A 23,657-nucleotide genomic window follows, 5' to 3' on the forward strand; every position below is an offset into this window, starting at 1 on the left:
AAAAAATGCAGAAAGTCTGTCAATTCATTGGATATATATTAATAGAAAATCTGAGAAAGAAGATGCAAGAGAAACATTAATATAAATCTCAAAGATCAATTACAAGAGATGCAAATAAGAACAAATTTCCCTCCCTCCTTTGACACCTCCCATTTCACCCAGAAAGCAAGCAATCCAAATTAGGCCAAATGTGTGATTCTTCTAAACATATTTCCACATTTATGAAGCTGCACAAGAAAAATCAGATCACAAATGAGGGAAAAAATGAGAAATATACATATGCCATAATTTATTCAGTCACTTCCCAACTGATGGGCATACATTCACACACACATATATAAACAAACCATATGCTTGAGATTCTCATTAATAATTGGATAGTTCAAAAAGAATACTGGGGAAGAACTGAGAATCATGTAGTGATGCTAAAAAAGCAAAACTTTGTAGGAAAAAGTATACTATTCATTTTTAGTAAATCCCCAATTAAATACTAAATTGTAAATCCTAAAAATTAAAGGTGAAAATAAAAGAACTAACTGAACTAATGAATTAACAAGGAGTTGGTATTATGCAAAAAATAAAATAAACCATTGGTTACTATGATTTTAAAAAAGAGGTACTAGTATCAAAAGTGAAAAAGATGCAATTATAAGGAATTATGCCCAATTATGGCAATAAATTTAACAAGTTAAGTGAAATTAAAGAATGCTTACGAAAATACAAAGTGCCCAGGTCAGCAGAAGAGAAATAAATAGGTTTAGTTTAGAAAAAGAAATTGAACAAGCCATAAATGAGTTTCTTTAAAAAAAAAAAAAAAAAAAAAAAAAAAAAAAAAAAAAAAAAAAGTACCAGGACCAGATTTGCAAATGAGTTATCAAATACTTAAATACCAATTAATTCCATTATTAAATAATTTGGAATAATAAGAAAAGAAGGAATCCTATAAACTCCTTTTAGGAACAAGTATGATACTAAGGATGCAAAAACAAATAAAAAACTACCTAAAATATTACAACAGTATATTAGAAATATATTATAACCAAGTGGGATGATACCAAGAAGACAGGGAAGGTTTAATATACTGAAAACTATTAACAAAACTGATTACCAAAATTAATCTACATATTCAAAGTCATCTCAAATTTTACAAATTCATTTGAAAGAACAAAAGGTCAAGAATATCAAAGGAACTAAGAAATAAAAGGTAAAGAAAGGAGGTTTAGCAGTACCAGATCTTAAACTATTATTACAAAGCAGTAATTATCAAAACTGTCCGATACTGGTTAAGAAACAAGAAAGGTAGAAGAGAATAGATATACAATTTACAACAGCAAACAAAAAGTTTTCTAGTATTTCATAAGTATAAAGACAAATTTAGAGAAGAATTTATTATGTGGTAAAAATTGTTCAGAATAAACTACCCAACAAAGTTGACCACAATTATCCCTTTCACATCATAACTTTCTCTATCACTGTTTCAATGTCACAGATCAGCATAAGAAATCAAATAGGAATTTTGGGCAAGTTTTGCAAAAGTTGTAGCTAAAGACCAGCAAATAAACAGAAAAAAAGTTTAGAAACTCAGAAATGCATAAAAAAAATGTGCTGTATTGATATTATATTGATATAACATCAACCTATATTTTACAATAAAGTATTATAATCACTCCAGGAAAGAAAAAGGAAAAAAATTCATCCCTGATGAAAAGACCAAAGCTGATTGAAAAATTTGACATTCAAACACAAGATTCAAAAACACACACACACACACACACACACACACACACACACACACACACACACACACACACACACACACACACAAAAACCTAAAAAGAGTAATTGTGAGGATCTCAATAAAGCTAAAATGTTTATCTTTCTATATGGAAAAATGACACATGTAACTTCTAAGAACTTTATCAGTAGTAGGACACTTAAAAGGAGTTTGCAAAGATTTGAGGTCATGGATGTGAGTCAAATATATGATCGATCTCCCCAAAAAAATGAAGGACGAGAAAGAAGAATGCACTGGGAGAAGGAACAAAGCAGACACAGACACAGACACAGCTACACACACACACACACACACACGTATGTACGCTTATGGAAATGTAACTTACCCAATTGGGAAATACAATGAATAAGAAAGAAGGGGGTGAGAGGAAAGATTGAGAGAGTTGATTTAAAAAAAGAAAAAAAGAAAGAAATTAAGAGATTAAGATAGTGATTAGAAGCAAAACAATTCTCAGGAGCAACAGAACGAAAAGAGAAAAGAACTAAAAGTGAGATGGAGAACATACAGTAATCACACAACTGTGAATGTGAAAAAGATGAGTTCATCCATTATGATATTGAAATACCATTATAGACTACATATTGCAGTTCACCATTGTGTGAAGTCCCAAAGTTATTGGAGTTTTGGAAAAGTCACAAGGTTACTCCCCCACTCCTACAGTCACCTAATTTATGAAGGTCACAAAATAACACTTTTTATTCTCTCCTCAATGTCTCCTATCTTCCTAATACTCTCCATACAACCTTTATCTTTTGTCTCCAGATCTTGTCCTCCTGTAGAAAGCCAGGTGACTTAACATCCTGTATTTCATTCCTTCCAAAATGTGTATTAACTGGGTAAAAAATCAAAGTTCTGGGTGCTTGGCTACCAAAAGAAACCAGTCTGCTTTCTAAGTGCATGCACAGCTAAATAAATTGCTTGTCTGAGGCCGATTTCAGAAAAGCTTGGAAACACACACATGAAAGATGCTGAGTGAAGTGAGTAGAACCAAGAGATCATTGAACATAGTAACAAGATTATGTAATGATCAAATATGATAGACTTGGCTCTTTTGAACAATGAGGTAGGTGATTCAAGGCAATTCCATCAGACTTGGAATGGAAAGTGCCATCAGCAATGAAAGAGAACTACAGATCTAAATGTGGATCAAAGTATAGTATTTTTATTTTTTGTTGTTTGCTTTTTTCCCCCCTTGTGGTTTTTTCTTTTTGATCTGATTTTTCTTGTGCAGCATGAAAAATATGGAAATGTATTTAGGAGAATTACATATGTTTAACTTATATTGGGATTGTTTACTGTCTTGGGGATAGAAGGGAAGGAAGGAGGGAGGAAGAAACATTTGGGGGAAAAAGGTTTTGCAAAGATGAATGCTAAAAACTATCTTTGCATCTAACTTGGAAAAATAAAATACTACTGTAAAATAAATAAATGAATAAAAACAAGGAATAAATTGCTTGTCTGGATGAAAATCAAGTTTATTATTTAACTGGAATGCTCACAAAATGAAAATAGGCAGCAGAATGGATTAGAAACCAAAATAACAAAATTATGTTTATAAGAGACATATGAAATAGGAAAACACACAGAATTGAAATAAAAGGCCAAAGCAGGGCAGGTAGGTGGCGCAGTGGATAGAGCACCAGCCTTGAATTCAGGAGAACCCGAATTCAAATCTGGTCTCAGACACTTAATACTTCCTAGCTGTGTGACCATAGGCAAGTCACTTAACCCTTCCTCAGGGGGAAAAAAAAAAAGGCCAAAGCAGAATCAAATTTGCTTCAGCTAAATTAAAAAAAAAAAAAAAAAAAAAAAAACTAATAAACAGCAGTAGCAACCATAATCTCAGACAAAAAAAGAAAATTAAAAAGGATAATCTTTAAGAAAACTACATTTCACTAAAAGGAATAAAGACAATGAATATCAAAAATTTTCATAGCAAATTTCCCTAATAAGACTCTCATTTCTCAAATATATAGATAGTATAGAACTAAGTCAAATTTATAAAAACAAGAGTCATTCCCTAATTAACAGTCAACAGAGATGAACAGTTTTCAGAAGAAATTAAAGTTATCTATAATCATTTGGGAAAATGCTCTAAAATCATTATCGATTATAGAGAAAGCTAATTAAAGGAGGTACCATCTCCTACCATATCACACACAATGCTGAAGAGGAATGAGACTGTTGGTAGAATAATGAATGGTCCAACCATTTTAGAAAATAATTTTAAACTACACACAAAGGGCTATCAAACTGTGGATATCTTTTGATCCAAGAACACTACTACTAGATCTATATTCCAAAAGAATCAAGGAAAAAAGAAAAGGATCCATATATACAAAAAAATATGTTTATGGTAGTAAAGAACTGGAAATCAAGGGAAAGCTCCTCAATTGGGGAACAGCTCAATTAGCTGTGGCATGTGATTGTGATGGAGTACTACTATATTGTGGGAAATGGTGCAGAGGGATGGGGTAGGTTCAGAAAAAAATTATAGCAAGAACTTTATGAACTCATGCAAAGTGAAGTGAGAAGAACAGATATTGCATATAGTAACAATAATGTTGTAAAATAATGATTAACGGTGAGACTTGTCTATTCTGATCAATACAAAGATCCAGCACAATTTCAAAGGACTAATGGGGGGGGGGGGGGGGAATGCAATCAATGTCCAGAGAGAACTGATGAACACTGAGTATAAATTGAAATATAATTCTCTCAATTTATTTTAAACAAATATATCAAATGTGAACATAACTGCATAAGTGATAAATTTGTCTTATCAGTAGGTGGGGAAGAGGTAGAAGAGAATTTGGAAAAGAAAAAACAATTAAACTGAAAATGTTTTTAAAGGAGAAAAAAATAAACCTTGCAATGGACAAAATGTGAAGACAAACTCACATTGGAAGAACTAGACAAATTCGTACATGATATAGGCAAGAACTTGGATCTGCTCCCAGATCCTGATTTCTACTACAGGGTACTACTACTGCCTTTCCCTATGAATCATTTATTAATGGAAATTAGTATTTTGATCATTTTATTTTTTAAAAATCTAATGGTCAGGAGGCAGCTAGGTAGAGCATTGGATAGAGCACCAGCCCTGAAGTCAGGAGAACCTGGGTTCAAATTGACCTCAGACCTTTAACACTTCCTAGCTTTGTGTCCCTGGGTAAGTCACTTAATCCTGAAATCCTCAGCAAAAACAAAATAAAACAATTGGTCAACTGTGATTTACTTAATGCCTCAAATCCTCAATCAGTATTTACCCTTATTTAAAAGGCTTTCTGTACACTATTTCAAAGTCTGACTTTTTTTGTATAGCAAAATAACTGTATGGATATGTATACATATATTATATTTAATTTATACTTTAACATATTTAACATGTATTGGTCAACCTGCCATCAGTGAGAAGGGGTGGGGGGAAGCAGGGGAAAAGTTGGAACAAAAGGTTTTGCAATTGTCAATACTGAAAAATTACCCATGCATATATCTTGTAAATAAAAAGCTATTAAAAAAGGAAAACTATCTTTACACATAATTATAAAAATAAAATGTTATTGAAAAATTTTTAAATAAAAAACATTGTCATAGAAAAATGACACCTTTTACAATGAAAAAACATTATAGCACAACATGATATCTGCTTTTGTAACACAATTTCATCAACTTTATTTCATGACCTTTTGCAAAAATAACTAGTAACTTAAAAACAAGAGAAAAAGATGGGATCTAACATGTATTTCAACATATTTAACATGTATTGGACTACCTGCCAGCTAGGGGAGGAGGTGGGAAGAAGGAAGGGAAAATTTGGAACAAAAGGTTATATAAGGTCAATGTTGGAAAAATTACCCATGCATATGCTTTGTAAATAAAAAAGCTTAAAAAAAAAAAAAAAAAAAAAAGGATTAGGTTTGACAGAGCAAAAGTTCAGGCGGTCTCTTAGTGGAAAATTATAACAGACTGATTCAGTTTAAAATCCTAAAGATTACATACATAAGAAATTCCAGTATGTATTCTTGATGGCAGGGATCATGTATTTTCTTTTCATATATATAATTCCTTTGTGCCTAAAACAGTGCATTATACATTCAGATACTTAATAAAAAACATCTGGTGAATTCAATCTCCTGTATTCTCTGTTTTCATTTCTGGCTGAGATGCAATATTCTTAGAAACTAAGTAAGTACATAATACAATGCTTTGCACAAAATAGGAATTTAATTTTTTACTAAAAAGCCAGAAAACCATACAAGGAGAAAAAGAATGACCCAGGAGAATCAAAAGCACTTAAATGAGGTTGGCAAATGACACAAAAGACTATGTGTATGCATAAAATGATGTTCTTTCCAACCTAGACTAGCTAAAGAAACATTAGCATGTGTGTTGGGGACAACATACTTCTGATTAAAAAGTTGGGCCTAAGGTCCCTGTTACACATTGACACAGAGCAGCATGCCCAGCACCTCAGAACACCAACCAGTCTTTCAAGATACTATTTGCTATAGAGATGGAACATGAAGTACTTAACTAAGTCACAGCCAAGGTGGCAAGGGCATAAGCTCCAGCTCCATGATGGTCAGATGCTATGCAGATTGTAGCTGAAAACAGAGCCTTAAGAAGCTGAGAAGAGATGTATGGAAGCAACTTCCAGACACTCACATCCTACTCCTGACCATCCCCCTTCCATCACCTCTATTATTTATTCCTACATATCTTCTAGTTGCATGATCCTGGTGTTTGATGTGGGAGAACTGTTTGACTACCTTACATAGAAGACTGTCCCTAGAGGAGGCCAGGGCTATTATGCAGGAAACTGAATTATCTTCACAACAACAAATTTCATGCACCATGACCTATTCTCTAAGATGATAATTTATAAATTTGACTTTCTGACTTTGTTTTTTCCTGCCAGTTGGAACCTAATGAGAAACTCTGGAAATTGTGTAGCACTCCAGGATACATTGCTCCAAAGATCCTGAAGTGCTCCACAGATGAAACTCACTTTGGTTATGGCAAGGAAATTAACATCTGCACTGGTGGGTAGTTTCTGGCCAGCCTTTGTTGCAAACAAAATTTCAATATTTTGGGAGATCCCAATTAAGGACACAATAAACAACCTTAGGATGAGTGAAACAGTTTAAATTTTTATTATGTTCTTGAAGGCACTGGTGTGAAAACTCAAAATGAACTCACATTGTTTTCAGGAAGAACATAATCTTTTATTACTGATCCCGCCTGCAAAAACCCTCCCCCATCTCTCCATTGGCTGGGGAGATTTAAAATTCTTTCCCCATCCTCAGATTCTTTAATAATGTGTGTCTCTCTCCTCAGCTCCCCATCCCACCTCCACCTCTGCTCCCCCCCCATACAAGCACTAATGAACTTTAAAATGAGTCTTAGTTTCTCCTAGGGAGGTTAATATTTATGAAGCAATTAAGCATGGGCAGTCTAGCAAAGCTATGAACTTTATCCTACTTTCAGCTTTTATTTAGTTGTTCCATTTCTTTTTTTTTTTTCTTTTGAAAGTATTTATTTGTTTAGCTGGACAACTGCTTCTGTCCAGTTTTACTTAGTTTCACCTGGTTTCAGGAGCTTCCCTGCTCCCCTCCTGTGGACTACTTCCACTTCCATTTTTCCTGCTACAGGAATATAACTTTTTATTGTTTTTCACAATCCCTCCTCTTTCTTTTTGATTTTTTATGTTTCCATATCCTCCAATTTCCCTTAAGATTTCTCTAGGGCATGAGAACAAGCCTCTTCCAATGGGTTTTCTTGAATAAATTACTGTTTATACTGAATTGGTCTTTGCTTGGTCAAGGCAATCTCAATAAGTCTCTCACATAAGGCCTCTCCATAAGGAATTATGCAACATCCTATGGCCATTGAAACTCCAGCCACCACAATTAGGAAGGTTATGATAGAGACCTCCATCCCCTCCTATTGACAAACCATAATTCTAACTAACCTGTTGTAGGATTGCTGATGCTATGGTGCTATAAGTCCTTATAAGCCTTATAGTTCCATCAGGTGCAGTAATATTTGGGACAAAAGTACAGTAACTACCTCCTGTCATTTTATATATTCCCCCCTTTCTCTGCTAATATATCCAATTTATTTTTCCAAATCATCTAACTAGTAGAGGTCAACTGTTCTGATATTCCCTTTACTATCTCTCTGGTATGTAATTTATGAACCTTTGTTGATTATAGTAGATATAATTAATCCAATCCACATTTTTATTAATAGTGGCCCACCAAAATAGGAATGATTCAAACCCCAAAGCAATTTGATTTCTCACCTTGTTTCATTAGGTACTCCCCTTGGGACTCCTATACTACCTAAATAAATTCTTTCATCAAATGACCCATATAGCAAACTTCTCTTCTTCCTTCTGAAATGGTTTGACCTCACTTCTCTTGAATGCTAAGGTTAAAAAAAAAAAAAAAAATTTGCTAAATGGACTAGGTGGTCACCCAATCCCCAGGCAGAGTAGGTCAGAGTGTGTTTCTTCCACAATACCTTCCAAAGGTCAGATGGAGGTATAGTCATTTCTTGAGATATTACCAGTTATCCCCAATTACATTCCAGCTTTGAATATATTAAAGACAAGACCCCTAGGTCTTGGAATCCTTCACCCTGTCGTGAGACACAAGCCAAATGATTTCCCAAATTTGGACAAGAGACTATAGTGTTTCCCCTTCTTTACAAAAGAGGATAGGTAGGACAAGGAATTGAGATGCTTTTCAAAGGCTCTTTCATCTCTGGAACAGGAGGACCTCGTACTTGAATTCACTCTATATTTCTCCTTGTCTCAAGGGAATGATACTATTTGGGCAATGGGGCAACCAGTTGTACAGTACAACCATTCTATTCAAACATTGATGTTTCCATATCCTATTTCCATCTTCATTCTATCTAAGATCCTTAACATTGATAACTTCCACTACCTTAGGAGTCATTTGGAGATTCCCACTTCTTTACTAGAGGTACTATGTTTGTACTGAGGTCTTTTTTCATCTGTAGTTTAAGAACTTTGATTCCAAATCTCCCTTAGGGATCTGTACCTGTTATTTCTATTCCCAAACTATATGTCTGATTTACACTTTGATTTGCATTTTGGATAGTCAGAATTATAGTTTGAGTTTTTGACAATTAGATTTGGTGCCCCTTGAAACACTTAACCTTGTAGTCTTAGTTCTTGTACCTAGATATTCACTCCCTCTAAGCTATAGTAAAGCAAAGGTTATCCCAATAAGGACATAGAATCCTGATAAAGTCACTTTCTCTGAGCATAAATATTTATCATGACTGTTTAATTGCCTTCAACAAGTTAAATCTCCACATTTTGTAATTCGGCAGGTCTCAAATTAAATTGTCTAAGGATTAATTTTTGGGGTGATGTTTATCCCTATTTTAACCAGGTATTCCCCATACCCTTTAGTCCTAAACATTTCTGAAGCAGGCAAAAAGTTATAGTTATGTACTAGGTTCATCAACAGCAAGTCTCCCCCTCCCCCTTCCTTCATAAACCTCCCAACTGTTCCAAAGTATTGTATTAATGTTTCTCATCCTCCTGGTTTCCCATAGAACTAATATTCCCAATATAAGTGGATAGATACTTGCTCTACCAATGATTCTTTCAGAAAGTATAACTCTAAGTATTATCAAATTTATAACTCCTAAAGTTACACATAGGAGCCTACACTTATCTCTACCTAGCTTCTGTAACAAAAGGATCTCTTCTCTGTATCATTTGCAAATAAAAGTCAATCCTAGATATCCCAACATTCCTTTCCTTTCTGGTACAAAGTAATGTTTAAGAAATTAGGATCACTTTTAATAGGCCAAGTCCATTCCCAGGGTTCCTCCACTAGTCCTTTGACTCTGCTATAAACTGTCTGTCTACCCCTTCTCGGCTGTGCAGAGTGCTATTTCTGCAATCAACAAAACTTGGTAGGTAGGGTTCTTCCTAATCAGGCTGAAGTTTAGTTTTCTTCTAGGATTATTTATTTTCCTACATATAAGATACTTTTCACAAATTTGTTTAACAACTATATATATATATATATATAAATATAAATATATATATATATATATATATATATATATATATATATATATATATATATATATATGTACCTATACATATGTACTTCTTAAAGCTAGGTTACATTGTTTGTATTCTCTAATAACTTCCTTGATGCAGAATTGACAAATTTTTTCCCACAACTTGTTTATTAATCATTATTCTCCCAACTGGTAATAACCAACGACCTTGCTCAACTTTAATTACTCCAATTTTAATAAATTATTTCTTTTCTTCCATAAACACAAGGGTCACTCTTGTCTCAGAGACTTAGGTAATTAACATATGAATTTTTGTAGGCTTCCTGAACAAGGTTGCCTCTTGCCTCCTTGTGTCCACTCATATGTACTATGGCAGTCTCATTTGGTAACAGTAAGTTAGCCAGCACCTATTTTACTAATTACCCATATATTAAATTCCTTCCCTTTGCTGTTTTATCACACCAAATTTTCAGTCTCCCCTTTTTGAAGGAAAGAAACAGGACTGATCTAAGATTCAGTCACTAATACTAGACCATCATCTTTCCCATTTATATGGCCTCACATTTTAATACTCTTTAATTCCCTCTCTACAAACTGTAATTTCTTTTTAGATACTTTTAAAACTGTCCTTCCCAGGAAACTTAGCAAGAGTTGCTTCTGTTAACCTGATTTTTCTCTTTTCCAGATATCAACAAATCATCCACATTTAGAACTGGAAATTTCTCTAACAATTCTTCTAACACTTGTTCAAATGACCTGGGGGCTCTGTAAATCCTTGAGGTAAAACAGTCCATCTAAATTCTTCCTTTCTTTCCGTAAAAGGATTTTCCCATTCAACAGCAAATAAACCTCTATTTTCCATAACTAGAGGGAAGGCCCCAAATCCTTTAAATCTACTACATAAACCATTTATGCTAGTGAGGAATTTTTCTCAAGATAGTATAAGGTTTTAAGATCACAGCTTCTTCCTTTCTTCCATAAAAAGAGGATACTGTCTTTTTTTAGACCCCTTTTGTTTTCTTCTCTAACCGAAACTACCAGGTCTAATTTTTTTTTTCCTTCTTTAATAAAGATATTTTTAACTTGCATTTCCTGATTGTACACTTCAATTTTAAAACACAGTTTTACTATTAAATCCCTTTCTAATATATTATTTCTTGCATCAGGAATAAACAGTTGTTCAATTAATTCTTCTTTTAATTTTAACTTAATAGGTTCAAATAAGCATAGTTAAAATCCCTCTTCTTTTATTCCTGAGACTAAGTTTCTACGTGAAAAATCTTACGCTTTTTGGTTTGAAATTCAAAGATGAACTAGTCACCCCAGTACTTGCTAAAAGAAAGTAAAAATTAAAGGAAGAAGGGAGGGAAAGGAAGAAGGTAGGGACAAAGGAGGGAACCTGGCAAGCTTGTAAATCCTAGAGAAAGGGGATGAGCTTCTTGTTCTAGTTTGTTTATCCCAATTATTCTTGTGGATTTTTTTCTGAAATCTCTCTCCCTCATTCTGTGAAGAGGGGAAGAGAACAGCACATACCCAGATCTCAAGGCAAATTGCTCTAAAATGCTAAACCAATCTCCCCTCTCCCCCCTGTCATACACAGCAATTACCAAGTTTAGATTTAACATGACAATATCTCCAAACAAGTTAATTAGGTCTTACAATTTTTCTAAGAGCTAAATTGTTTCAGCTGTTATTTCTTCTCTTAACTTACAAAGATGGAAATACCCAATTCCTAAATTGCATTCACAAAATATTATATACAAAATAACAACTTGTTCTAAACATTTTTCCTTAAGCTTTTAGTTACAAGCCAATTCTCAGTACTAGAATTTCAGAAAGAACCTATTGTTAATTAGAATTCACTGAGTCTCATCATTCAGAAGTGGACAAGTAGGATTTCTTTCCCTAAACTACCGTTGCTTTAAAGGAGTCTTTCTCTTGTATTAGAGAGAATACAAAAAAATTCTTAAAATTCAGACAGAATATATCACAAAAATGGATGAGTTCTCATGTAATTTACAGTTAAGTTTCCAACACACAAATTAACATATATTTTAAGTTATTTTTAAATTAACCAGTACTTTTTAGTTTGTGAGATTCCCGATTCCCTAAATTCTAAGTAGATGTTACATTCAAACAAAATTTTCTTTCAGTTGTTGCCCAATTCACACAAACCTTTCTCTATTTGTAAGCCAAGAAAGAGTTAAGTGGCAGTTTTTGCTTCAAGATGCAGACTTTCACATTGAAATTTTCCCTGGCTATTTCACAAACCTGAGAACTGATAATGCAGTTACAGGGTCCTTGTTGGGCTGGAGTTTTTAAATGGCAATGTGTTGTTTTTATTTTCCCCAAAGTCTCCAAATTCTCAAATCCCTTTTAGCCCATCCTCTTTTCATTCTTAAATACTAAAATTTTTTCACTTAACCTTTCTATAAACATATCTCTTCAATGAACTTTAAAACTGCATGTCTCCTTTCTTTCCCACTTTGAACTGATCTCTCTCTCCCTCCCTCCCTCCCCCCCTCTCTCTCCCTCCCTCCCTCCCTCCCTCCCTCCTACTTGCTTTTACCATCACATCTCAAATAATCTCTGCTATCCTAAACACACTCCTTTCCACTCTCTTTGCAGAGTGCAAGGTAGAGGGAAGAGGGCTTATTTTTCTCTCTACTTCCCCTGTCTTTCCAGCACCTAAGCATTCTTCCCAGTGGCCTAGAGGGGGAAATTTCCAGATGATTCGAACCTCCCTTCTCATTCAGGGAATCTTAACTTCATTTCAAATCACAAACAAGGAAGTACTTAGATGCTAATAGTTCCTTGCCTCTCACTGTACCAACTTACCTAGCAATGGCCAGCCATTTCACTTTCTTATCATTTGTTGATTCACTCACCCATTTGGAATATTGAATTCTGGGTCCTACACAGTCAGAATAGAGAAGTTACCACCCAAACAACAAAGCCACCAAATTTGGCAGGGGGCATCCACTTTGTTCTCTGAGATGGCCAACCCCAACTCGATACTGTCATCCTGGATAAAGCCCTCCCTCCCCAGTTGTTGGAAATAAAATCCTGAACGCCAAATAAGGGTGTAGTAAATAAACAACCTCAGGATGAGTGAAGCAGTTTAAACTTCCTGCAAGAGATGTGAAAACTCAAAATGAGTTCATACAGTTTTCAGGAGCAAGAACACAGCTTGTGATCCCTCCCCCATCTCCCTACTGGCTGGGGAGATGAAGTTAACATTCTTTCCCAATCCTCTCTACAACATATACCCCTTAACATGTCTGTCGTTCCTCCCTCACAACTCCAAATAGCACTATCATCATAGAAACTCTTAGCAAATGGGAAGATTCATTTTTACTACTGACAACACAACTGTAAGAGTTAATGATCTCCTACTGAAGGATACAGAGTATGTACTTGAATGTTACAATTCAAGAAAGTACATTCTCTTCTACATTCATCCAAGAAGATGTAGTTTAGAGCATGCCAAACTCAGCAAATCCATTAACCAACATCTATTAATTGATGTGAAAATATATGATATTTTCAAAGAAAATAAATGCATCAATAAAAACTAAAATCCTAGCAGAAACTGAAAGACCCAAGAAGTCACTTTTTTTATTATTATTATGACAATTTAAAGTCAATAAAATATTGAAAGTAAACAGCTGGCTACATTTTGTTGTTTGTCCTTCATTTTCAAAGATAACTATAATATTAGGAAGTTGATGCCATGAGGAGAGAATGAAAGAACAGAGACAGATAGTGCTGCCCAACTGACCAGGCAGTTGGGTCCTCAGTAGAGCAGCTCTACTCATAGAGGCAGTTTTTGCCTTCATTTTTAAAAAAGGACATAACAAGGAGAGGTGATGTCATGACATGCAAGTGAGTTGTAAATAAGTGAGAAAGGGCTATGCTACCTAGAAATTTAAATAAAGAAGTATTTGAACCTATTTTGTCTTTTAATTGACATGGGCACCCTTCTTTCACACTCACAGGACTGGGTTAGTTTGATGTATCACTAGAGAACTGCCACATCATACCAAAGTTCATGGGTCACCATTTGCCATGAAGCAGATCCCACAGTTCCTACATAATCCATCAGAAACAAGAATGGCAATTTTAAAAATGGCTTCCACAGACCAAATTAATGACTCTTATTTATACTGTGCTTTAGCAACTTATTTGGTTCTCACAACCACCTGTGAGATAGATGCTGCTATCCCCATTTACAGATGAGCAAATCACAGTTATTTGTGGTTTTTACTTAGGAGTTGGACCTCATTTCTACTTGAATGTGACATCATAGTACTATATCATCTGATTGCAATTCAATTTCAAAAGTTTGAAGCCCTGGAATCAAATCAAGGTAGAAGAACTTTAATAGGAAAATGTTTCTTGGGTAGTCTTTTCACTTTTTAGGTATCCTCTTTTTCTCTAATTAGAAAAATAAAATTAGAAATTCATCTTAACTATATGAGACTTATATAGTATTTCTACCAAATACAGAGATAGAAAAACTGGAGGAATAAAAAAAGTACAAGCAACAGTGAGTGTGTGTGACATAAACGAAAGTATTGTTGGGGAGAATGATAGAATGCTGAGCAAATCTAAAACCAAATTCTATGATAGTCAGAAATTTAGGTATAGCCAAAGAATTCACACCATATACTAAAATAAGATCAAAATTTTGACATAAAGAGTAATACCTTGAGCAAGTTAGAATAATATAGAATAGGTTACCTGTTAGGTTTATGGAAAACAGGTTTATGGGAAACAGAATTAATAGATATAAAATGGATGATATTGATTATAATATAAACATAAGCAATACAACCAAAATTAAAAGGAAAACAGAAAGCTAGGGAAAAAATTTATAATTTTTTTAAAACAAATTTTACAAAATTTACTCATTTCTCAAATAAGTCAAATTTGTAATCAAGTCATTCAAGTTCTGATAAATTTTCAAAAATATGTCATATGTCAAAATGACTTGAAATCAAAGTCATATATGAAAAAAATGCTCTAAATTACTATCGATTAGAGAAACACAAATTAAAACAACTCTAAGGTGGCACCTCACACCTATCAGATTGGCTAAGATGAAAGAAAAAGAACATTATAAATGTTCAAAGGGATATGGAAAAATTGGAACACTAATGTATCATTGGTGGAATTGTGAACTAATCCAACCATTTTGAAGAGCAATTTGGCCCTTTGATGCAGAAAGATTACTATATCTGTATCCCAAAGATTGAACTATTTTGTACAAAAAATAGTCATATTAGTTCTTTTTGTGGTGGCAAAGAATTGGAGACTGAGGAAATTAAGGAATGGTTGTACAAGTTGTGGTCTATGATTGTAATGAATTACTATTATGTTATTAGAAATGAGCAGAATGATTTCAGAAACACCTGGAAAGACTTACATTAACCAATGCAGAATGATGTAAGCAGAACCAGAACACCATATCTAGTAACAGCAATACTCAACTATTAGTGACTTAGTCTTTCTGAGTAACACAATCCAAGACAATTGTGAAGGACTCAAGTGATAAAAAATGCTAATCTGCCTCCAAAAGAACTAATCATATCTTAATGTGGATCAAAGCATACTATTTTTCACCTTTTTTTAGGGGAAAGGGACTTTTTTTCACATCATTAATATGGAAATGTCATTCTATATATAGATGAATGTTGAAGAATAAGATTTGGTTTTCTAAACAAACACAGTACCAGAACAAGCTCCTTGGCAAGGGATAGAGTATATCTCATGAAGACAAGGAAGACCAAGTTAAGCAAAAGACTTGCTGACCTGGGTCAAAAGGAAATTTTTACTTAAATTTGAGGAAGATGGAATAAAATATAAAATCAAATTATGAAAGACATTAGCTCTAAAAGATAAAAGAACCACAAGAGTGAAATAGGTACCCAAGCAATTCAAAAGAATAAACAAGGTTATATGAACAAAGGAGCTTAAATAATTACATGACCCTGAAATTAACACAAAGGTATAGGTGAGAAGAGGTAAGGAAATCAGGGCAGTACTATAACAATGGATCATTGTGCCTTGTCCAAAATGAACAGATTCTTATTGTTTGCTCTTTGTTCCACTCACCCTTCCTTAGAAAAAGGAACAGTGATATCAAAGGTGATAGCTTGACTTGCTCAGAAATTGAATTTAAATGATTCATAGTTGTACAAAGTCATCAGCTTCACTCTCTTTTCCAGTGTCACCAAAGTTCACTGGCAAGACTTTTTCCGGACTTCACAATGGCCAGGGATGCCAGGAGATGACCTTGGGAACATTGATGCATGACCAAAATCTTAGTTCTCCACTTTTCACTTACCTCCAAGGCCACTGAAACAAATTGTTATCCACCTATGCTACCAGGGGAAGGCTTCACATGCTTGGGCTCAACATCCTTCTAATTCACCAATGAATATGAAGCTTGTTATTTATGCTCAAAGTGATTTAGTCCCTCTCCAGAGACAGTTATTGGGATATGGCCACTTCACAAGCTACAGCTTCTTGGAGGAGCTTTCTCCATCTTGGGACACCAAATGATAGATCAGCAACCCTGAAAAGAACTCAGCAAACTCCCATACCAGAGGTGTAAATACTCCCTGAACAGCCAAGATATCCCAAACAGTAGACAGCTAGGTAGTGCTGGTCCTGAAATCAGGAATATTTTAGTACAAATCCAGTTTCAGATACTTACTAGCTTGTGTCATTCTAATCAAGTCAGTTCTCTGCCTCAATATCCTCAACTATAAAATGGGGATAATAACAGCAGTATCTACCTCCAAGGGTTGTTGTGAAGATCAAATGAAATAATATTTAGCACAGAATCTGTCACATAATAGGTGCTATAAAATGCTTATTTACATCTCTGTTCTTCCACATCCATATCCCATTAAAACTTCCTGCAAACAAATGTTTGTGGCAGCTCTTTTTGTTGTAGCTAGAAACTGGAAGATGAATGGATGTCCATCAGTTGGAGAATGGTTGGGTAAATTGTGGTATATGAAGGTTATGGAATATTATTGCTCGGTAAGAAATGACCAGCAGGGAGGAATATAGAGAGGCCTGGAGAGACTTAAATCAACTGATGCTGAGTGAAATGAGCAGAACCAGAAGATCACTGTACACTTCAACAACAATACTATATGAGGATGTATTCTGATGGAAGTGGAAATCTTCAACATAAAGAAGATCCAACTCACTTCCAGTTGATCAATGATGGACAGAGGTAGCTACACCCAGAGAAGAAACACTGGGGAGGGGAATGAAAATTGTTAGCACTAATATCTGTCTGCCCCAGGTTGCATGTTCTAATGTTTATTGTGCAACAAGAAAATGATATTCGCACACATGTATTGTACCTAGACTATATTGTAACACATGTAAAATGTATGGTATTGCCTGTCGTTGGGGGGAGGGAATAGAGGGAGGGGGGGTAATTTGGAAAAATGAATACAAGGGATAATATTATAAAAAAAAAAAAAAATATATATATATATAATTAAAAAAAAAAAAAAAAAAAAACTTCCTGCAAACAAACAGGTTCCAACATAATATGGAAAAATAGCACTACATGTCAAACAGTCATAAACTTTCATGGAAATCCATGATTTTAGGGTAAAAATACAGTGGAACTATTTAGAAGACAAAAATGAAATGTGTTATTATTATCAATATTAATATGGTGTGTTGGGCAGAACACTGGATTTGGAGTCAAAATAAACTAGGATTGAACTGAATCCTACCTGTCACTTATTACTTATAAAATGAAAGAGGGAAGGGACCGAGGAAGGTAGATTATGTGTCATTTAAGATTCCTTCTTTGATCCTAAAATCAGATGACTTTTATGATCTCAATTAGCTTTAAGTTCTTTAATGGGGAAAATAGATGATGATTTCCTAATACAAATTATAAAGCAATGATGAGGTAAGATGTTATAGTGATGAGGACAACTTCAAATATTTTAACATTTGCCATCATCAGTTAAGAAATTCTTCATGTGCCTTGATAAAAATTTTATCTTAAAAAAAAAAAAGTAGCAATAAAATAAACTGTTACCCTAAATCTTAACCTTGACCCTTTGTTTAATTACTTTAAAATGTGGAAGTGTAGGGAATCTTGGAAAAAAAAGTGATTATATGTAAAAAATTCCAAATAAAAAAATGGAGGGCTAGGCATAGACATTACAATAGATTTGTAGTTTTTAGGAATATTTTCCTAACAAATATTCCTAAAAACTACTAAGACATGTAAAAATGGATGATAGGCTCAAAGGAGATGAAATACCATTAAATTTAAACAAAACAAAAAGAAACTTTTAACTATAGAGATTCTAATACAAAACATCTTAAAAAAAAAAAAAATACAACACAGGTGCCTCCCTCCCCCCCAAAAAAACTTAATGTGATGACTATAAGATACCCATTCCAATGAAGCTTTTTGTTTTTTCGACAAGTACAAAAAGATGGTATGGCCATCTAATCTAACCATACATTAAAAAAAAAAAAAAATTAATAAAAAAGAAAATTCCCTACAATATACCTAATACCTCATTTAGCTTCTCTTTAACTAACTCTAATAAAGGCAATTCTATTACTTTCGGAAGCAAGGACACAGATAATCAGTACAAAAATCAATACAAAAAAAAAAAAAAAAAGTTCAGGAACTCTGTAAGGCTGAAGCCCAAATGAATGAGGGAGATAAAGAATTGAAACCAAAGATTTTTTCCTAAAGGTTTAGTCAAGACAAAATAGAAGATATGATCCCTACTTGAGACTAACATTTACAGATGTTAAGAGAAAAAGCACAAATAAAGTTATTTGTAATACTCACTCCTTCCTCTCTGCCTTCTCAATACAGCACTGTTAAAGGAGTGCTAGATTCAATAAGTGGATCAGAGTTCAAATACCAATTGTAACACTTACTACTTATGGGACCTTGGGTAAGTCACTAGGGGCCTCAGAATCAGGGATTATTCAACAGTCAGTAAACTAACAGGAGTCATCACAAGTAGCCACCAAAGCTTCATTCAATAAGAACAACTAGTACTATATACTTTTTGGTAAAATAATTTAGATCAGAAAAATGCTACAGGGCATTACATAACTTAATTTCAGCAAGGCATATCACAAAGTCTCATTATATGTGAAGGCAAGGTACAGAAATGTGAACTGCATAATAATTTAACTTCCCCCCCCCAGATTAATATCTGGAAGTTTTAAAGCTCCAGTGGGGAGTCTTTTTTTTTTTTTTTTTTGTTAATACCAACAGAACCAGATTTTCAGAATGACTAGTTTTATTTAAGACCAAAAAAAAAAAAAAAAAAAAAAAAAATCTATGGTAAAATGAAAATTTTTATTTCAAAGTAAATTATATTTTTGAATCAAAGGACACACCTGGTTCTCCTATCTTTAACCAATAACTTAGATAAAGACATAAAAGGTATGCTCATCCAATTTGAAGATGACACAAAACATATAAAAATGATCCAAAAAGAGATCTTAGAAGCAAAGACTCAAGAGCTGGAAGAGAACATAAAACAAAGATTAAGTAGCTTATCCTGAGAGGTAGTATGATGTAGTAGACTTGGGAGATCATACAGAACAGCATTCTCAATTCTAACAATCACTGGCAGTGTGATCATGGGCAATCTATTTATGTTCTTTGGGATATGGTTTCCTCATCTGTAAATTGGGCATAATACCCTAAATACTTGCCTCACCTGGTTCCTTGGAAACTCAAATGAGATAATGTACAAAAAGTGCAAACTTAAGAATAAAAGGCCCAAATAATGTAAAATTTAACAAAAGGTACAATTTTGCATTTAGGTTAACAAATTTAATCATATATAAATAGAGAGAAACTTTACTTAGGCAGTTCCTATGAAAAAAGATGTGTTTTTACTGGCCTACAAAAACAGAAAGTTAACATTGTGATGAAGCTGTTTAAAATAAGCTGTCTATCTCAATCACTGCTGATCAGATTACATTTTAAAAAGTTATGATTAGCTCTAGGACACATGCATAAGTTACATGATCAAAACTGTTGTTATCAGTTGTCAGAATGATACATGACAAAACATGATCTTAGTGGAAATTAACTACAAAATTTTAACTGTTAAGGCTAATGTATTTTTCTATCAACTTTTTTATACTATAAAAAGTACTGACTTTTCTAAGATTTTGGGGGTGAACAGTGTAACAGGCTGAATTATTTTATGTTCTGAGTGGCGAAGAAGACTGGTTACCTACTTAATAAGTCAAATAACAGCATTTGGCAGATCATAGTAGCTCCTCAGTACATTAACAGATCTTAGTAAAGAGGGAAATAATAACATTTGGCAATCATTCCATAGATTCACAATATCAAGAAGCTTCTTAATTGAGAATGTGTCTTCCAAAGAAATTGAGTCAAAGTTCCCAGATAAACTAATCCTAAATCAGCATATAGGATATGGTAGAGCAGGAATAGAGGGATTACAGTTGAGAGACCATCAGAACATTACATAAATAAAGAAGTTATATTCCAGAGAAACAGTCTGGTACTTAAAATTTATAAGTCAATTAACTTTAAAAGATAGCAAAAGTAGGAGATCAAGGACCAAGGTCCCCCGAGACTGGAGGTAGAATAAAAAGAGCTAAACCAAAGTGTAAGATCTTTCACAGATATGAAAGCTTATTACATATCGTTTCAGAAAGCAGAGTATAAATGAAAGGGATACATTTCTGTTCAATAAAAGAGCTTTTTAAAAATGAAATGGATTACCTCACCATTAAAACATGTTCAAAAAGAAAGAGGGCAATCATTTATCAGTCATATTGTGCTGAATTATAAGCCTCTTGGGAGAAGGATTATATTTATCTTTTGATACCCCTTTGAGCCTAGTTTAAGAGTAAGCAATTAAGAAAGGTTTGTTATATTGAAATAAAATTCCTGATTAGGTGGAAAGTTGGACTAAGTAACTTCTCAGCTCCTTTTAAAATTGCAATATTCTATCTTAGAAAGGATTTTGAAATGACTGGCCATTGGATACAGGTTAAATAAGAATCAAAAATTGGGCAAAGTCAAGTAAGGCTGAGGGAGGTAATAGTATGGATCAAGTAGGTGGTAAAAAGGCTGCAGGTCACAATGAGAACAAAGAGTAAGTTCCAATGGCTTGGTAACAGAACAGTTAGGTAAGGAGCATTATGTTCTTATAGTGAGTGATTATATTCCCTTGCATTGCAGTTCAACAGTAAAACTCCCAATTTTTCCTAGAAGGTGTAACATCCCCAAAATATGGTTATTTTCATAACGTGCTTTCCCTAAGCTAACTATGAAGCAGAGACCTCCCTTTCTATTCCCTTTTCTTCTCTGTCCTCTCCCCCCAATTCCAGGGCCTTTACACTACCTCCCTGGATACCCAATGCCTACCTAAACCCCAGAAAACCCTCCTTTTTTGAGGTATTTCTCATGTTCCCAGATTAAAATCTTTTCCTCTTTGATTCACCAATCTCTTAAAATGGTTAATTCCAGCCAGTTGTTAGGACGTCTGATTCAAATTCCCTTGACCAGAAATGACTAACTAATACTTCCATCTTTGAAAGGCTAAATTTCCACAGAACTGTTGTTTGAATGGGATAAGCCTGCCTTTCATTCTACATCTATACCGATGGCTACACTTGTGAACATGCGTGCTTAACGAGCTACAAATCTAAGCACTGGACTTCAATATCTTAATGGTCGCATAGCAGGACCTGTCAGGCTGTTTTGTCCTAAGTCCTTTTAAAGAGACATTAGATAGATGTATCAAAAACCGAGGCAGGGAAACAGCTCCGGAGTCAGGAAAGAACCCCAGGTGAAGTCCCGCCTCCCAACACCTGTGTGACCTCAGGCCACCCACTCAGCCTCATAGAGCCTCAGCTTCCCGATCTAAAAGGCCCCTGTGACTCTCTAGTCCCCTTCAGGGATTTTTTTTTTTTTTTTTAAATAAAGACTACTAGGAGCTACCTCTAAAACACATTTAGAATGCAGCATAAACAGTCCTGAGAATTGTTTAAAAAAAAAAGTTTTTTTCAAAGACAGCTTGTAAATAGGTAAATAAACCATCAAGGTATTCCCTATCATACAGCTTTTTTCTGACTATGTTTTTAACAGTCCACCATCCAAGACCCCTTAGGGACCCATCAGATGTTGAGGTATATAAGTATCCAGAACTGTACCCTGTCTCCCATTTTTCTGCCTTCCATTCCTTCTTTCTGAGTCACGGCACATTTGAGGCCTGGGCGATGGAAAAGGAGCGGATCTGCGGGCTTCAGGGACCAGCGACAAGGAGGAGGCCGGGGCGGAGCCTCGGCCGCTCTCCCTCTCCCAGTCCCTTTCCTTCTCCTCCGGCCTTCTCGGGGAAAACCAACGGCGCCGAGTGGGGAAGCAGACGGACGGGGGCGGAGAGCGGGAGAAAGGAGAGCGCGCGAGCAGCCGCCACCTTCTCCCGGCCCCCAAGATAAACACTGACGTGGGAACGGGTGGCGCGAGAGGGAAAAGTCAGAGCGAGGGGGGAGGGGTGACAGCGACCGCTCTCCCTCCTCTCCCTCCACCTCCAGCCTCTCCCCGTTTCCCAGGCGGCCCTCGCGCGCCGTCCCCGTCTTCCTCCTTCCCTCCCCCGCCCACCCTCGTGGGCTGGCGCGAGGCACCCCGCCCCAGGCGCGCGAGGGCGGCCGGCGGCTCAACGAAGCGCCACAGGGGGAAAGGCAGAAGCACTGGGGATTGGAGTGGGGGCGGGGGCGAGGGTCCGAGAGCTCGGATCCTCGGGCTTAAGAGAGAAGCTGTCTTTTCCTCCATTCCCCAGCTCGTCGCTTACCTCTCGAGGCGAGGGGGCGGAGCCTTGTACAGAGGCGATGTACCGCTCCACCTCGGCCTTGCTGCGCCTCATCGCCCCAGTCACGCAGTCCGTAGGCTCTCCGGGAGTCCGGCTCGGGGAGCCCGGCAGCGTTCGTCTCCGGGCTGGTTGCGCCTAAAACTCAGTGACGCCGCCACCGTCGCCGGGGCCTAAACAGCGGGCTGACGTCACCTGCGTGTTGCGTCAGTGCTGCGCGCCGCGGCGGTGACGGAGACGATTCCGCCGGGGAATCCCGCCCCGAGGGACCAACTGACTGATGACTGAGTCCGCACCGGGGCGGAGTCTGCGGAGGCTCGGCTAGGAGTGAGAACCATTCCCTGGACGTCCTTCGGTCTGAGGTTTTGAACCTTCCACAGCTGCCCCGGACTCTGCCGGACCCCGCCTGGGCCTTGGATAGGGAGGGAAGTTATGAGATGGACTTCCACCTGCGACAAGGCAAATGTGAAGATGCTTTAGAGAATGAAAACCCACGGAGAAATAATGCATCTTAAACTACACATGCATATGAGAGAGTTTTAAGGAGCTTCCCAATTTCTTTTAGAAGAATTGCACATGTTTATATTAGCTTGCTTGTGTCTAGGGGAGGGGGAAGGAACGGAGGGAAAATGTGGAACTTAAGGTTTTGCAAGGGTTCAGGTTGAAAACCTTTGCGTGTATTTGGAACAACGAAAAGCTGTTATTACAGAAAGAAAAAGAGCTTTTCAACTAGCCCGTTTGCGTCTTGACGCACCTGGGACGTGGGTACGGTTATAAATCCCTTTATAGGAAACTGAGGTGAAGTGAATTTCTCAGAATCACCCAGTCAGTACATTCCTGGAACTGGAGTTTGAATATAGAGGAATCCAGTTTTAGAGGTAGAAAAGCCCAGAGTAAGTGATTTGGGA

At 35.9% G+C, this 23,657-nt stretch overlaps 1 protein-coding gene across 1 annotated transcript in view; it reads right to left on the reverse strand.

Moving 5' to 3' along the window:
• LOC141560847 (E3 SUMO-protein ligase RanBP2-like) overlaps positions 1–22,928 on the reverse strand; it is a 73,715-nt gene extending 50,787 nt beyond the window's left edge. The window contains exon 1 of the mRNA XM_074299635.1: positions 22,735–22,928. Within this exon, the coding sequence (XP_074155736.1) occupies positions 22,735–22,806 (72 nt within the window). The 5' untranslated portion in view covers positions 22,807–22,928. The remainder of the gene's footprint in view (positions 1–22,734) is intronic.
• Between the last annotated feature and the right edge of the window lie 729 nt (positions 22,929–23,657).

The sequence above is a fragment of the Sminthopsis crassicaudata genome, chromosome 3 (assembly GCF_048593235.1).
Source record: "Sminthopsis crassicaudata isolate SCR6 chromosome 3, ASM4859323v1, whole genome shotgun sequence".
NCBI classification, from domain to species: domain Eukaryota; kingdom Metazoa; phylum Chordata; class Mammalia; order Dasyuromorphia; family Dasyuridae; genus Sminthopsis; species Sminthopsis crassicaudata.